Source organism: Anomaloglossus baeobatrachus, chromosome 11 (genome assembly GCF_048569485.1).
Source record: "Anomaloglossus baeobatrachus isolate aAnoBae1 chromosome 11, aAnoBae1.hap1, whole genome shotgun sequence".
NCBI lineage: Eukaryota > Metazoa > Chordata > Amphibia > Anura > Aromobatidae > Anomaloglossus > Anomaloglossus baeobatrachus.
The window spans coordinates 15,836,504-15,854,678 of record NC_134363.1 but is presented as its reverse complement, the minus strand read 5'-3'; the positions used below and the strand labels follow the sequence as shown (position 1 = coordinate 15,854,678).

General features: G+C 44.3%; 1 protein-coding gene across 1 annotated transcript in view; it reads right to left on the bottom strand.

The window, feature by feature from the left end:
* The window catches only part of LOC142256728 (urokinase plasminogen activator surface receptor-like), a gene marked incomplete at its 5' end in the record, with an annotated part of 54,570 nt that extends 42,833 nt beyond the window's left edge, over window positions 1-11,737 (bottom strand). The window contains 2 exons of the mRNA XM_075328582.1: window positions 11,394-11,540; window positions 11,629-11,737. Of these exons, the coding sequence (XP_075184697.1) occupies window positions 11,394-11,540; window positions 11,629-11,737 (256 nt within the window). The remainder of the gene's footprint in view (window positions 1-11,393; window positions 11,541-11,628) is intronic.
* Between the last annotated feature and the right edge of the window lie 6,438 nt (window positions 11,738-18,175).

Genomic DNA, 18,175 nt, shown 5'->3' with positions numbered 1-18,175 from the left:
TGCTCAAACTCATCGCGCTCCGCCTGCAATGCATCATGGTTGTTTTTTGAGCAGAGACCATTTTAGAAGGCAGAGAAGCGGTATGGTGATGCTAATAATGTCGTCATCGCCGCTCACCATCTTGGTGGAGTCCTCAAAGTTTTGGCGGATGGTGCATAGGTCGGACATCCATCTCCACTCCTCAGGTGTTATGTGTGGAGTTTGACCCATTTCCCGACGGCTTAGGTGATGCAGGTACTCAACAACTGCCCTTTTCTGCTCACATATCATGACCAACTTGTGCAGAGTTGAATTCCAACGCGTGGGGACATCACACACCAGTCTGTGTGCCGGAAGATGCAAACGGCGTCTTAAGCCGGCAAGGCCGGCTGAAGCAGTAGGTGACTTTCGAAAATGTGCAGACAGGCGGCGAACTTTTACCAGCAGATCAGACAGCTCTGAGTATGACTTTAGAAACTGCTGAACCACGAGGTTGAGCACATGGGCCACGCATGGAACATGTGTCAGCTGGCCTCGCCTCAAAGCCGCCACCAGGTTCCGGCCATTGTCACACACGACCTTTCATGGCTTTAGGTTCAGAGTTGTGAGCCAGTGATCTGCCTGCTGTTTCAGAGCTGTCCACACCTCTTCTGCATTGTGGGGTTTGTCACCTATGCAGATTAGCTTCAGCACTGCCTGTTGCCGCTTCGCCGAGGCAGTGCTGCAGTGCTTCTGTGTCGCCCTGGACAAGCCAGGGGCCACAGAGCACAACACTTAAACACCCCACACTCCCTGCAGGCATATCATAGTCAAAACACAAAATCCTTGTTGCCTTCCCCAGGGGCTGTTGTCCACACCAGGGTGTGGAGCCAGGCGGTTGGTCTCCACCCACCGAGGAGGAGGGAAAACACAGGCAGTGAGAGTTAAGCTAAGGAAGTGGAAGGAGGAAAGTAGTAGAGAGGAGAAAAGTGACAGCAAAGAGCCTGAAGTTGGTCCGGGTGGGTGGCCCGGACAGGACAGCAAGGTTGGCAGGATGTGGTGACCGTCTGCAGTGGAGGCCGATTGGAGTCTGCCGTAAGGACCGTGGACGGGTGGTGACCCGGCCCTACCGGACCGGTATACAAAGAGAAGCCAGCACCATTGGCAGAGGACTTTCGGATCCCGGCAAGGCTTGGTGTCGCCGTGAATTTGACAAATCCGTTAGTGAAGGGAACCTCAGGGTTTCCAAACAGCCAAGTCCAGATAGAAGGCAACCGTACAACCGTGAAGGGGAGACACAGCCACCGCCAAGGGCAACCGTCTCCCAGGGCCAGTGCCTGTGGGCAAAAGGGGCTCCTCCGGCCCATATCCAGGTCGGGGAGCGGGTTACCGTTGGGAAACCATCACTACCAACACTTAACTTAGGTGCAGGGAGAGACAGTCATCACTAACCTGCAGGGAGGAACAACCGCAGCCGTCCGAGTGACCCGTCCATCCAGCCACTTGTTTTACCGTGAACTGTGTCATCATCATTGGGCTGAGTGAGTACCTCCGTGCCGTGCGGCACAGCGCTGCCCCTGCGACCCTGCACCTCATCAGGCCCCGCAACCCGCCTGTCATCCATCTCTACCACATCACCAGGCCCCGGGACAACCAACCCCCCTACCCACGGAGGGGAGAAATAACAACAAAGCTGCTCCCTGTCACAGGCTCCCGGGATCCCCGTCCAGAGCAGCGGTGGTGTCCACACAATCACCACAACCGTGGGTGGCGTCACGGACAATATCCCCAAAACCCAAACCACCCCTTTTCACTCACGGGCGAGTCCCCGGGATCCGGCCATCGCTCGAGCCAACGAGCAGCAGCAGCCGTAGAGCAGCGTCAGCCGGACCCGAGCAGTGGGAGAGCGCACCGTCCCCTCCTCCGCCCGCGACACTTCCAGCTTGGGACTGGTGTGGAGGGTAAAGTGGATCAGGATGCGCAGGAGGAGGAGGAGGCTGAGGAGCATGACATTCCGGAGCTGTAGAGTGTGGGTGAAACCCTGACTGAGGTAGGGCCTGCAAAACTTGGTGTGTGAAGGACGTGTTCCGTCCCTCGCTCAGACTGGGTCCCAGCTTGCACAATATTAACCCAGTGTGACGTCAACGAGATATAGCGGCCTTGCCCACATGCACTTGTCCACGTGTCTGTGGTTAGGTGGACTTTGGCTGAAACAGCGTTGTTCAGGGCACGTGTGATGTTTTGTGACACGTGGTTATGCCAATGCGGGGACGGCACACCGGGAGAAATAGTGGCGGCTGTGGACCGAGTAACGTGGGACAGCTGCCACCATCAGGTCGCGGAATGCTTCTGTCTCAACCAGCCTAAAAGGCAACATTTCCAGCGCAAGCAGTCGCGAAATGTTAGCATTTAGAACTGTGGCATGTGGGGTGTTGGCAGTGTATTTGCGCCTGCGTTCAAAGGTTTGCTGAATGGATAACTGAACGTTGCGCTGGGACAAGGACGTGCTTGATGATGGTGTTCTTTCTGCGTAGGCAACTGCAGGTGCAGGAGTGGAGGAGGCTTGTTCGCAGGCAGCATGGACAGGGGATTGGCTCGCATGCACAACCAGCGAAGACGTAGCAGTGACATCAGCAAGCACTGCTCCTCGACTCTGTTGTACTTCCCACAAAGTCAAGTGCTTGTCTGACATGTGCCTGATCATGCTGGTGGTGGTCAGGCTGCTAGTTTTGGTACCCCTGCTGATGCTGGCATGGCAGGTGTTGCAAATGGCCTTTTTAGAATCATCTGGAGCCAACTTAAAAAACTGCCAGTGTCAGAGTTCCGGGTTTTCCAGTTTTCTTTTGAAAGAGCTTGCCCTTTGTTAACATGGAGTTTTCTGTTCTGTTGCCCTACTTCCTTTCCATCTGTTTAAAAGCCGCCCCTAAAGCTTAGTCCAGTGCCTGAGTATACTGCTTCCTGTGTGCTCCTGCCCTGCTGCTTTTGGTTCCTGATTGTTATTCGGATCCTCTTGGAAAACAACCGACACCGACTCTGGACTTCATCTGGTATCATCTAGCTGTGCCCGGACTCCGTTTGCCGTCTTTGGTCGGCACTTCTGCCCGGTTCCTTCCGTTTAATACCACTCTGGACTCACATCACGTACGGACATTTTTGGACTTACCTATTGCCCTTTTGTGTCCCGGCTGCTGCGCATTTAGGGCTTCTGGGGTGATTGCCAGACAGTCCCTGTATAGGGGTTCGCTCTTGGTGTTCTCCCTGGGGGAGTCCGGTGCGCGGTCCCGGGAATTCCCTTTCGCTCCGTCCCTGGAAGGTATTTCCTGTATTTATGTTCTACTGTGTTTTTGTTCCGTTTATGTACATATTTGCTGGTTGCATATTATAAACGTCTTGCACCAAGAACTCGTCTCTGGTTGTCATTGCCCTAACGCAATCGAAATCCTCAATACATACAATAGTATTACAGCCAGACTCGGGAAGACCTAACATTTGTACAGGCACCTTGTGTCGTGTTGTTCCGGGGAACAGTTGCCTGACGTCTGCCTGACACTCTGCTTCTTACTGCCTGTTGTGATGCTACGCCTCCCTCCCCCTGTGCACTGCTGTCCTCGCTCTGCATATCCTCCTGCCAGGTTGGGTCAGTTACTGGATCATCCACCACGTCGTCTTCCTCTTCCGCACCCTGCTCCTCCTCCTGACTTCCTGACAATTGTGTCTCATCATCGTCCACCCCTTGTTGAGACACGTTGCCAACTTCGTGAGAACGTGGCTGCTCAAATATTTGGGCATCTGTACATACAATCTCGTCATGGCCCACTTCAACAGGAGCTGGCGAGAGGCCAGAATTTGTGAATGGAAACGTGAACGAACAGCTCTTCCGAGTGTCCAAGTGTGGGATCAGTAATGTCCGTGGAGCGTGGACGTGTACTCGGCCTGGTGGTAGGAAGGAGGATCAGGTTCTGAAATATGCGGTGCAGTATCACGGCTATTGACACTTGACCGTGTGGAAGACAGAGTGTTTGTGGTGGTGCCAATCTGACTGGAAGCATTATCCGCTATCCAACTAACAACCTGTTGACACTGGTCTTGGTTCAAGAGCGGTGTACTGCTGCGGTCCCCAAGAATTTGGGACAGGACGTGCGAGCGACTAGATGTGGCCCTTTGTTGTGGCGAAATTAGAGCTTGCACACAACCTCGGTCTCTGCCTGCACCACCATCACGTCCACTTCCTTGTTCGTTGACAACGCCCTTGCGCATTTTGAAATGCTGTGCTGACGTGTATTCACTAGACTTGTGCGTTATATCCAAGTTTTTGCAAAACTCACACAAATGCAGCGGAACGCTGCCACCAACAGGCACACACGTGCGGTTTTTAAATGCAAGCACGGAGGCACTAAGAACCTAACAGGTCTCTATCCAGGGACAACGTGGAGCCTCCCAATTTTTGGCTGCCCTGCCTAAGGGCTATACTACAATAGACCCACTTCCTTACAATGGGCACTTCAGGTTTACAGGCCATCATGCACGTCTCTATCCAGGGACAATGTGGAGCCTCCCAATTTTTGGCTGCCCTGCCTAAGGGCTATACTATAATACACCCACTTCCTTACAATGGGCACTTCAGGTTTACAGGCCATCATGCACGTCTCTATCCAGAGACAATGTGGAGCCTCCCAATTTTTGGCTGCCCTGCCTAAGGGCTATACTATAATACACCCACTTCCTTACAATGGGCACTTCAGGTTTACAGGCCCTCATGCACGTCTCTATCCAGGGACAATGTGGAGCCTCCCAATTTTTGGCTGCCCTGCCTAAGGGCTATACTACAATAGACCCACTTCCTTACAATGGGCACTTCAGGTTTACAGGCCCTCATGCACGTCTCTATCCAGGGACAACGTGGAGCCTCCCAATTTTTGGCTGCCCTGCCTAAGGGCTATACTACAATAGACCCACTTCCTTACAATGGGCACTTCAGGTTTACAGGCCCTCATGCACGTCTCTATCCAGGGACAACGTGGAGCCTCCCAATTTTTGGCTGCCCTGCCTAAGGGCTATACTATAATACACCCACTTCCTTACAATGGGCACTTCAGGTTTACAGGCCATCATGCACGTCTCTATCCAGGGACAACGTGGAGCCTCCCAATTTTTGGCTGCCCTGCCTAAGGGCTATACTACAATAGACCCACTTCCTTACAATGGGCACTTCAGGTTTACAGGCCATCATGCACGTCTCTATCCAGGGACAATGTGGAGCCTCCCAATTTTTGGCTGCCCTGCCTAAGGGCTATACTATAATACACCCACTTCCTTACAATGGGCACTTCAGGTTTACAGGCCCTCATGCACGTCTCTATCCAGGGACAACGTGGAGCCTCCCAATTTTTGGCTGCCCTGCCTAAGGGCTATACTACAATAGACCCACTTCCTTACAATGGGCACTTCAGGTTTACAGGCCATCATGCACGTCTCTATCCAGGGACAATGTGGAGCCTCCCAATTTTTGGCTGCCCTGCCTAAGGGCTATACTATAATACACCCACTTCCTGACAATGGACACTTAATGTTTTGAGGCCCTCATGCACGTCTGTATGCAGGGGCATTGGTGAACCTCACAATTTTGGACTGCCCTGGCAAAGGAAAATACTACAAAGACTCACTTCCTCAAAATGGGCACATTAGACTCAAGAGGCCTTCATGTACGTCTCTTCTCAGGGACATCGGAGTGCCACACAATGTTTTCACGTAAAATCTTTCATGTATTAATCTCAAAAAGTAACATACACCAGCTCTATCTCACTATTGGATATGTGCCCTTAACATTTCCGCCATGAAAAATCATTTTGGGGTCATTTTGGAAGGTTTTCTGGTGAGTCCGTAAAAATGGCGTAAAACGCGGACAAAATTGTTCACAGCTGTGACTTTTCAGTGATAAATGCTTCAAGGGGTCTTCCCCATGCTGTTGCCATGTCATTTGAGCACTCTTCTGAGACTTTTGTGACATTTTTAGGGTTTCTCCATGCTGCCGGGGGGTCATTTCACAAAAATACTCGGGTCTCCCATAGGATAACATTGGGCTCGTTGCTCGGGCCGAGTACACGAGTATCTTGGGAGGCTCGGCCCGAGCTTCGAGCACCCGAGCTTTTTAGTACTCGCTCATCACTATTTATTAACTGTATGTGTACATTTATAATGCATTTTTATGTTTGTGATTGCCTCCCATTATTTCCTATTGGTTCGAGTTCGGTTCGTCGAACGTTCGCCGAATCGAACTCGAACGGGACCTCGGTTCGGCGAACCGAGCTCGAGCTGAACCGTGGCTGGTTCGCTCATCTCTAGAGGGACGAGTGGAAAATGGCATTTCTCACCTCCGAGGGTTTGTTTGAAAATGTAGTCATGCCTTTTGGTCTCATGAACATGCCTGCTGTATTTCAAACCTTCATTAATGATGATTTTTCTGATTTTATTGGGTGCTTTATGGTTGTAAAGCTGGATGATATGCTTATTTTTTCCCATAACAAAGATTCTCACATTGGTCATTTATGTGCGTTTCTTATTAGGTTACGGGAGAATTCTCTGTTCACTAAACCTGGGAAATGTTATTTTAGTGTCCAAGAACCTGCCTTTCTGGGGATTATCCTCTCTGCCAAGGGTTTTAGTATGGATCCCAGAAAGGTACAAGCCATTTTTAATTGGGCACAACTCAGAGACTTCAAGGGTCTACAGCGTTTTCTGGGTTTCGCCAACTATTATCGCAAATTCAAGTGGTTTTCTCAGGTGCTCAAGCCGCTCACTGATTTCACTCATAAGGGGGCTGATCTTAAAGTCCGTCATCTCTGGCAGTTGAAGCATTTACAGAATTAAAAAATATTTTATGTCTGTTCCTGTGTTGGTTCAGCCCGATCTCTCAGAGCCATTCATTGTGGAGGTGGATGCATCAGATGTGTGAGTGGGTGCGTTGCTGTCTCAGGGACCCGTCACTTTGACTAATTTAAGACCATGTGGTTTTTTCTCCAGGAAATTTTCTCCCATGGAGAAAAACTATGATGTTGGTTATCGGGAGTTGTTGGTCATAAAATTGGCCTTTGAAGAATGGAGGCACTTTTTAGGGGGGGCTGTTCATCAGATCACAGTGATTACAGACCACAAGACCCTGTCATACATTGAGTCTGCCAAATGTTTAACTTCCAGACAGGCTAGGTTGTTGCATTTTTAATGATAACAAGCTCTTCGCCCATGCTTAGTTTTGGTGGAGGGTTCTCCGAGAGTTCCACAACTCTGCTCTCAATGATTACCCTGGAGTCTTGGCCACCTGGAGAACTATTGCTAGAATTGTGATGGTCTTCTTTGTCTTTTGATATCACCATGTTTGTGTCTCCTTGTAATATGCGGACTTATGCGGTCTCCCATAACAGGCCGGCCAGGGAATTGGTGCCATTGCCAATTCCGGATAGGCCTTGGACTTATTTGTCCATAGATTTTATCACTGATCTCCCTCTTTCCAATGGCAAGACAGTGGTGTGGGTAGTGATTTACAGGTTTAGCAAACAAGCACATTTTGTTCCCTTGGCGGGATTGCCCAACACTGAAATACTAAGTTGTTTATTGAGCACATTGTACGGTTGCATGGCGTGCCTCTGACCTTGGTGTTTGACAGAGGGGTGCAATTCTTGTCTACATTTTGGAGGGAGTTTTGCAAAAGATTGAATATTGACATGACTTTCTCCTCTGCCTACCATCCTTAAGCCAACGGTTAGACAGAGAGGTCAAATCAGTCACTGGAACAGATTTTAAGGTGTCTGGCCTCATCTTAGCAGGATGAATGGTGTTCCTCATTGCCAGTGGCTGAATTTCCATTCAATTATTGGGTTAATTAATCCACTGGCACCTCTCTGTTTTTCTGTAAATACGTTTTTCACCCCCATTTTGATGAATTTTCCAGGTTGGATTTATTGTGTCCAGTGGATGACTTGGCGGTTCAACAATTGGATGATGTTTGGATGGAGGTACGGAACATTGGGGTGGCTCTGTGCAGACAAAAACATTTTGCTGAAAAGCAACGATCTATAGGATCTACATTTCTGGTGGGTGATAAAGTGTGGTTGTCTACCAAGAACATCCTCAAGGATTTTATTCAGGGGTATAGTGGGCGTTTTGAATCCACAGGTACTTCACAAAAATGTTGCTGTAGCACCAAATTTCTCACTTTTAGGCTATGTGACCATGACCCGGCAACACTGCGTCTAGTGCCAGACCTCCTATGGAGATGCAAGTGTTGTCCATAAGAGAATGCAGTTGACCACAGCATAACTTGACATCCTGCAGCTCAGGAAGCTGCGCCACAGGACAGTTTATGCTGTAGAGAAAACAAGCACAATGGGCATGAAAAAATGAGATTTTTAAAAATACTTCCATTGCATTTGTACTGCACAACGCAGCTTTTTGGATGCATTGAAAATACTCTGTGTCCAAAACACTGCAAATCCTAAAACTTAGGATGGATTAATGGATGGATAGCTGTCAAATACATATATAATGTCCCATGTCCCTACAAATTCTAAGTTGGCACCCTCTACTGCCTTTCATGTGGCAGTAAAGGGAGTTTAGCTTTGTATTTAGCCAGAAAAAAAAATAAAAAAATGACAGAACCCCCAATTTTTGACAGCCAGCTAGGGTAAGGCAAACGGCTGCAGCCTAAAGACGACAGCGTTTTGTGAACCCTTCCCATACACACCTATTGCCAATCCACATCGTATATATAGCCTGGGTCTCAGCTTCCCATACACGGTAAGTTTTTTAACTGCATGAGAGGACACACACAAGCTAGGGACCCCAACGTAGAGAAATACTTTGGCGTAGTGTTGGGGCTCTATTGCATTGATCAATTCAGTAGCTAAATTTCTCTTTATTCATATATTCATGGCAGTAATGCAGGTTCCATTTTTCACATTTCATTCTATACATATAGCTATTGAATTTTTCATGTCAGTATTCACACAGCAGTTTCTGCTATTACATGTATTCCCCTTCCATAGTCACTGGTGTGCATACCTTATCTCCCCATAGTGATGTTTTTTAGGTTTTTTGCTCCCAGTTCAGACATAGAATGGAGTTCCAAACGTTATTCCCTAATGTTAGTAGTTTTTCGTTTGTGAACTCTCCCCATACACACCTATTGCCAATCCACATCGTATATATAGCCTGGGTCTCAGCTTCCCATACACGGTAAGTTTTTTAACGGCATGAGAGGACACACACAAGCTAGGGACCCCAACGTAGAGAAATACTTTGGCGTAGTGTTGGGGCTCTATTGCATTGATCAATTCAGTAGCTAAATTTCTCTTTATTCATATATTCATGGCAGTAATGCAGGTTCCATTTTTCACATTTCATTCTATACATATAGCTATTGAATTTTTCATGTCAGTATTCACACAGCAGTTTCTGCTATTACATGTATTCCCCTTCCATAGTCACTGGTGTGCATACCTTATCTACCCATAGTGATGTTTTTTAGGTTTTTTGCACCCAGTTCAGACATAGAATGGAGTTCCAAACGTTATTCCTTAATGTTAGTAGTTTTTCGTTTGTGAACCCTCCCCATACACACCTATTGCCAATCCACATCGTATATATAGCCTGGGTCTCAGCTTCCCATACACGGTAAGTTTTTTAACTGCATGAGAGGACACACACAAGCTAGGGACCCCAACGTAGAGAAATACTTTGGCGTAGTGTTGGGGCTCTATTGCATTGATCAATTCAGTAGCTAAATTTCTCTTTATTCATATATTCATGGCAGTAATGCAGGTTCCATTTTTCACATTTCATTCTATACATATAGCTATTGAATTTTTCATGTCAGTATTCACACAGCAGTTTCTGCTATTACATGTATTCCCCTTCCATAGTCACTGGTGTGCATACCTTATCTCCCCATAGTGATGTTTTTTAGGTTTTTTGCACCCAGTTCAGACATAGAATGGAGTTCCAAACGTTATTCCTTAATGTAAAGACGACAGCTGACAGCTTTGCGTTAGCTGGTAATCCAAAAGAGAGGGCCACTCAGGCTGTTGTTTTAAATTAAGCATTAATAATTAAAAAACAAATGTGGGGTCCCCCCTAATTGGATTACTAGCAAAAGTAAAACGTACAGTTGTGGTGTGGTATATTCAGTGTTGAAAGGGCCATGGTTATTTGGCCCTTCCCAGCCTAATCATAGCAGTCTACAGCCACCCCAAGAAGTGGTGCATTCATTAAGAGCGCCAATTCTGGCACTTTGCTACAGCTCATCCCATTGCTCTGATGCGGTAGCAAACAGGTAATATATGGGGTTGACTCCAGTTGTGTAATGTCTGCAGGCATCAAGCCCAGTGGTTAGTAATGTTGCGGCATCTATCAGATACCCAACATCAATAACCCAGTCAGTAATAAAAAATAAAGACAAAAATGTATTTAAAAAAACACTCCCCAACACATTCCCTCATTCACCAATTTATTGACAAAAAAATAAAAAATCCTGTCCAACGTAATCCATTTTCGAGGTCCCACGATGACTCTGAACCTTCCAGGATATTGGGGGTACACACAGTGAATGTATCCCCCAATTTCTGAAATTACAGGCACTCCATATGAGTAGTGTGGGTGCAGTGACCTGAGAATACTGCACACACACTCCACATCCCGGAAGTAGGAGCTGCAGTAAGGTCAGTGAAGAGAGCTGCTCTCTGCACATGCAATCGACATCTTTTGAGGAGGAGGAGGGATTGTAGAGGATCAATGCTGTAAAAGGTACTGGGAGTCTGGGGGAGAGACCAGAAGCCGAAAGGGAGTGACCTGGCTGGACCTAGGAAGGACTTTTCTGTTGTTTTTGACACATCAGTTGTGATTGAAATATGAGGAGGAGGATGAATGCGAAAAGTGCGCCACTCATGCGGCTGCCATTTTAGATGATTGGGAGGGGGCTAGGGGGGCACTTTGGCCACACCGGAGGACTGGAGGTGACCGGGGGAGGAGATTTATCTCCCATCTGACATGTTTTATCATGCTAGGTGTGAGATATATCATTTTTTTACCGGTGCTGCCATTTACTGTAATGTCATCACAGTTATATGGTGTATAATGGTGATCACGTGACAGGGGACCGGAAAAAAACAGAGTGAATCATGATCTCCAGGGTATCAGCTGGGTATCAGCTACCCCTAGTAGCTGAAACCCCAGAGATTATCCAATGCTAGGGGGCGCTATTCACTTTTTTCTTGTCAACGTTTTTAAATGGTGGATCAGGATAAATATCCTTTTCTGCCGTAATTTTTTCCATAAGGGTGTCGTAAATTGGTTAATTGAAGGCTGCAAAAAGTTACATATTCATAAGATTGAAGACGTGTTCATCAGTCATTTATTACCTATAAGAAATAACATGTGAAACTTACGTTCATATTTTCCAATGTTGCATAAACTTCCATTGCAGCAGAGGACAAAAAAACGAAATATTATGTTTTCCACTGCTAAGGATCCTTTGGTTCCACACACACTTTCATTCGCACAATTTTTAAATAACGATTTAAAATTATCTCCATCTATAAAGAAGTACAAAGATTTCACAAAACCAGACCTGAGATTGGGAAACTGAAACTTTGTTAACAAAAAGAATATATTTGCACTCACGGTTGTAAGCGTATTGACAGGCGGTCATGCATCGATCTCCAATGCACTCAATCTCTGACTCTTCACTTGTTGTGGAGTTGGGAGAGAAGACATAATAACATTTATGGGACAAAATTGGAAAATAAAGATCATTCAGAGATTAAATTGGGAGAATCGGAAAGTTAATCTATAGAATTGAAGAAACAGTAATGCAATAGGGTCTTGTCAGAGATAATAGAGGGCTAAAAGCCATATTGTTGTTCACATGATGTGATTTTGTAAGATACAAATACTACATTTCTTGGAAAGGGAGTAATGTGCAACCTATCAAAGCTTTTATCAAAGCTTTTATTAATGAAGCGCAGGCGGGTAGATTTCTATTAAAATGGAAAATTTGTAGTAAAATATTGCAATAAGGAGGAAAAGAAAAAATGGTGCAACCTTTTACCTCGACTGTTATTTTAGTTTGACTTATTTTATTGTTTGTACGTTCTTAATCTCACTGCACTTTTTATTTTCCCAATTGCTAATAAACGAGCTTCCAACAATGCTTACAATAAATCTTTTGTATCTAGAAGTTATCCCAGTCTGCGTACTGGATGATACATTATTATTTTATTTTGATGGAAATGTTAATAATAGTGTTTACTGTTTAATGGTTAAAGTTTAATAAAAAAGACATAATAAAAGAACAAAAACAAAAAATATTTGTAAAGGCCATGTAATAAAAAAAACTACTAAGGACATTGTATCTATGAGAATTTTTTATATTATGAAGAGGTTATATGGTTCTGCCGATATATTGTTTATTACAAGGGTATTTAATACGATAGATAGCAAAATGTGACTGACATTAAAAAGCTTCTTCTGAGAACATTAACTTTTTATTTTTCTAGCAATCTTGCCACATGAGGGCTTGTTTTTTGCGGGATGAGTTGTACTTAAAAATGAAACCATAAGTTTTACCATATAGTGTACTGGAAAATAGCTAAAAAATTCCAAGTGCGGACAAATTGCAAATAAAGTGCGATTGCATGATAGTTTTTGAGACATTTTATTTACGATGTTCACTATATGGTAAAGCTGATGTGTCGGTGTGATGCCTCAGGTTAGTACAAGTTCATAGACACCAAAGATGTATAGATTTACTTTTATCTAAGGGGTTAAAAAAAATCAGAAATTTGGCCAAAAAAAGTGGTGCACTTTTAGTGCCACCTTCTGCTACCCGTTGTGTTCTCATTTTTTGGGATCTATGTCTCAGTGACAGCTTATTTTTTATGATACTTTATGATATGATATGATTTTTTACTTTTTTAATGCCACCATTTTTGCGCAGATGCCACATTTTAATCACCTGTTATTTCATTTTGCGCAAAAATTGTGACAAACAAAAACAATTTTGGTTTTTGGATTACTCTTGCTGAAACGTTGATTACTGATTAGATTAATTGATTTAATATTTTTGTAGATTGGGCATTTCTGAACGCGGCAATATTAACTATGTGTATATTTGTTATTTTTAACCCTTTAATTCTCAATGTTTTAATTTGAACTTTTAGGCTTTTTTATTTTTCATTTATTAAAACCTTGTCTACTTTTTTATTTTATTGGACCCCTAGGGACTATAAGGATCAGTAGTCTGATCTCTCATTTATTTCTGTTGATCACAGCTCTACAGCTGGGATTACCAGAAACAATCACCTCTTGTCTCTGGCAGTAGCTAGCCGGGTGAAACAGGAAATGAGTTATGTGAGCTACAGGGATCATCACATGACCCTATGCTACCATGACAACTATCAGCTCAAAGTGATCATGTCACTGCAACACCGATGGAGTCGGGTAAATGAAGATTTATTGCAGCAGGGATTTAAATGGCTGTCACATTTTGACAACACAATTTAAGGGGTTAAGAGGCATGGGTGAAATGTGGATCGACTTGTGCCTGGAAGGCACAAATGCCAGCTGTATAAATCAGCTGACATATGCGCAGATCTCCGCCAGTTGTCGGCAGTAGCCGACGGGGAGTAATTTTACTGCCCATGGTCATTAAAGGTTTAATACGTTTTTTAGGATAGATGTGTTCAAAGAATGTGAAGGTTAAAATCTCTGCTTGTCTTATAAAATCAGAATCAAGTACTATATTTTTTTTCCAATTCTTTTATATTGTTTGTGAGGAAGATTTAATAGTCACTTGGAGTAGCGACCACTTTTGTAGTGCACATAGCCATTAGTGTTAACTTATTTGAAAATGTTTTAGTGAGAGTTCAGTAATCACAATAAAAGAAGGTCAAGTCAAGAAAATCAATGCTATATTTATTAATAATGGGAATGAAGATAAGACCCCAATTATTAGACTGAATTCAAAAATGTAATGTATGGATGTTGTTGACTGAATTATACGAAATAAAAAAACAGGTCATCTATGTATCGTATGCAGCTAACAATGTGTTTCTTAAAAGGGCTGTTTCAGATGAAAAAATGATTCAAAATTAGACATAAATAAATTTGCATACGTTTGTACTATTTTCAAGCCCATCATAGTGCCAAGTTTCTGATGGTAGATGTTCTCCAAAAAAGTAAAATAATTACCCTTCAGAATAAAGAAAAGAGATGAAAGTATAAAATTATTTTGACAAACATGTATCTTGCAATCATAGTGAGAATGTGAGTTAAAGCCTACATGAAAAACTCCACACATAAATAAATAAAATCATTTGTACTTTTATTAAATTCTCAAAATAAAAACACCTAAAAAGGGAGAAGAGGACACCAGATCAAAAAGGTCCAAGTGATAACAAAGTATAAAATACAATCAATTTTCCATGGAAAAATAGATAAATATGGTTACATAAATAAAATGCAAATGCATATAACAACCAAGTGCCAGTAAAGCGTAATATTACAGGGTAAAAGATAAATACAATATGAGGCTTTAACTTGTGCACTAAGTGGCAAAGAGCACCATAGATAGTAAAAAAATGGAAAAAATAAAGTGCAATGCATATGATTCACAACCAGGTGGCAGTGGAGAGTGAGAAAAAATTATGAAAATGTTTTACCTATTAGGGTAAAAGTATAAATATAAAGTGTAAAGTGCATATTCTCACACGGCCATAAGGTGGTAATGTAACCATACTAAAGAAAGTCCTGGTCAGAACAACCAGAGACTTAAGTATATTGTGTCTTGTTCAGCAAAAGGACGCTGTACAGACAAGTAATTACTGACCAGGGAGGATGCAAGAGGGAACATCAGATAAAGTAACCACATGGAAGATAAAGAGTGTATGTATAATTACCGCAAGGACAGCCCTTGACACGTGTTTCGCAGTCGCTTCCTTCATAGTGAGAATGTGTTTAAAACAAATCAGACCCAGTTCATGAGGTATGGTATATTTGAATAAAGGAAATGCTCATCCATGGTAGGAAACAAATAGAGATAATTCCATGGGATTTCATAAAACAGACATAATAATTGTGTTGAGTCTCTGAGGTAACTGGACAGATGCAGTACATGGAAGTGCATGATATTATCAATAATATCAAATTGGTATCATATTAGGGTGAGATCCCTCCCTCCCCAAAAAAAACCAAACTCCAGGAATAGAATTAACAAACAATAGGAGCCAACAAGAACCCCCAAAAATGGAGTTAAATTAGGATAAAATAAAATTATCTTTAATTGGAAATTATAATTAAAAAAGTTACAACATTAAAATGAGAGTATGATACATAAGAAGATTTGAGGGACCTACTTCATATTAGTACACAAAATACCACTTTAAATTATATATTAATGCCCACATAAGCTACATATGCCCATAAGTATAATGAATTATTATCTCAAAAAATAAAATAAATAAATAATGTAGAAAGATATTTCATAACGTGCAAATAAGCATAAAAAACTTATATATGTATATCTATATAGCCAATAAATATATACAAATATATAATATATAACAATATATTACAAGATGAACCACCAGATGACAACCAAACTTCAATATAGGGAAATATAGAGTGCTGTGGCTCTGATAGCTATGATAATTAGTGATGAGCGAGTATGCTTGTTACTACTCGGTACTCGCACGAGTATCACTGTACTCGGGCTACTCGGCCAGGACCGAGTAATCTCGCGATACTCGTGCTTTACTCATGGTCTTCATCCCTGCATGTTGGCGCTCTTTTGAGAGCCAACCCTCATGCAGGGATTGGCTGGCAGACCACTGCAATGCCACAGCCCTGTTAGTTGTGGAATTGCAGTGATTGGCCGGCCCGCACAGCGTGACCGAGCCTTTATACCGGCGGGCGCGCTGTGCTCTGCTCACAGCCATCCAGACAGTCAGTGCAGGGAGAGGGTTGCTGCTTCAGGGAAAGGTTTGCGGCCCTTTATAGTTAGTTCCGGAGCAGAACTGCAAACAGTGTGACCAGAAGTCCTTCTCAGGACTATTATAGTTGTATACAGGCAGGCAGGGTATAGCCAGGTCGGAGAACAGTAGCAGAGGCCTTCTCAGGACTATTGTTGCTATATACAGGCAGGGTATAGCCAGGTCGGAATACAGGCTAGTGACCAGAAGAGTCCTTGTCAGGACTATTGTAGCAGTATACAGGCAGGCAGGCAGACAGGGTATATAGCCATTCCTAGTGGTGACCGTATACCAGCCTTCATCATATCTGGGGCTGGTGTACACAGTCTAAAACAGTCCAGATAGTGTCAGACTTCTCAGTAATTTTTGCTCCTAAAAACCTGTTAGGTTCTTATTGCGTCCGTGCTTGCATTTAAAAACCGCACGTGTGTGCCTGTCGGTGGCAGCGTACAGGTGCACTTGTGTGCGTTTTTCACAAACTATTATATAACGCACAAGTGTAGTGTATAATGCACGTCAGTCAGCAGTGGCTGATAGTGTCAGACGTCTCAGTAATTGTCGCTCCTAAAAACCTGTTAGGTTCTTATTGCGTCCGTGCTTGCATTTAAAAACCGCACATGTGTGCCTGTCGGTGGCAGCGTACAGGTGCACTTGTGTGCGTTTTTCACAAACTATTATATAACGCACAAGTGTAGTGTATAATACACGTCAGTCAGCAGTGGCTGATAGTGTCAGACTTCTCAGTAATTGTCGCTCCTAAAAACCTATTAGGTTCTTAGTGCGTCCGTGCTTGCATTTAAAAACCGCACGTGTGTGCCTGTCGGTGGCAGCGTACAGGTGCACTTGTGTGCATTTTTCACAAACTATTATATAACGCACAAGTGTAGTGTATAATACACGTCAGTCAGCAGTGGCTGATAGTGTCAGACTTCTCAGTAATTGTCGCTCCTAAAAACCTGTTAGGTTCTTATTGCGTCCGTGCTTGCATTTAAAAACCGCACGCGTGTGCCTGTCGGTGGCAGCGTCAGGCTCCATATTGTCCCTGGATAGAGATATGCATGAGGGCCTCAAAACATTGTTCCCATTGCAAAGGAGCGGGTCTCCTGTCGTTGTAATGCCCATTCTGAAAGAATGGGCGAAAAAATTTACCACTGGGGGTATACCTGAAACAACGGCCTAACTATTGTAACGGTCATCATGATGGCGCATGAGGAGAAGGAGGAGCAGTCCAGCGATTAGCCAAAGTCTAGAAGCATGTTACCATGGGTGAGTGGAGGTAGATGGCAAATTCCCGTTACAAACTTTAAATTCCGCTGTCATTTGCTGGTGGTGTGGTGAAGTCTGGCCCAATCCAACCCTTGTTCATCTTGATCAGAGTCAGCCTGTCAGCATTTACAGTTGACAGGCTGGTGCGTTTATCTGTAATGATTCCACCTGCGGCACTAAAAACACGCTCTGACAAAACGCTAGCGGCAGGGCAGGCCAGGACTTCCAAGGCGTAGAGAGCCAATTCATGCCACGTGTCCAGCTTGGATACTCATTAATTGTAAGGCACAGAGGAATGTCGGAGTACAGTTGTTTGATCTGCAAGGTACTCCTTGAGCATCTGGGCAAACTTAGGATTTCTTGTGGCACTACCCCGCACCTCAGGGGCTGTGGTATGTGAGGGGCTGAGAAAACTGTCCCACATCTTAAAGACTGTTCCCCTACCTCTGGCGGATTGGACTTGTGCCCCTCTCGGCTGTACGCCTTGGTTGTCCACAGATTCCTGACCTATGCCGCTAGCGTTTTGTGAGGGGAATGCTTTGCCTACTTCCGTGACTATGGCCTTCTGGAACTGCTGCATTTTGCCTGACCTCTCCGCCTCGGGAATAAGAGACATAAAGTTCTCCTTTTGGCGTGGGTCTAACAGTGTTACCAACCAGTAATGATTGTCGGCCAAGATGTTCTTAACGCGAGGGTCACGAGACAGGCAGCTTACCATAAAGTCAGCCATGTGTGCCAGACTCTTAACAGCCATCACTTCAGTATTCTGACCAACACGATGACTGAACATGCTGTCCTCCTCCTCCTCCTCCTCATCATCTACCCTGTTCTCTGGCCAGCCACGCTGAACCGAGGATATGACTGCATGTCATATCCTCAATTTGGCCAGAGAGTTGCTCCATGTCTTCATCCTCCTCCTCGTCATAGTCCTCCAC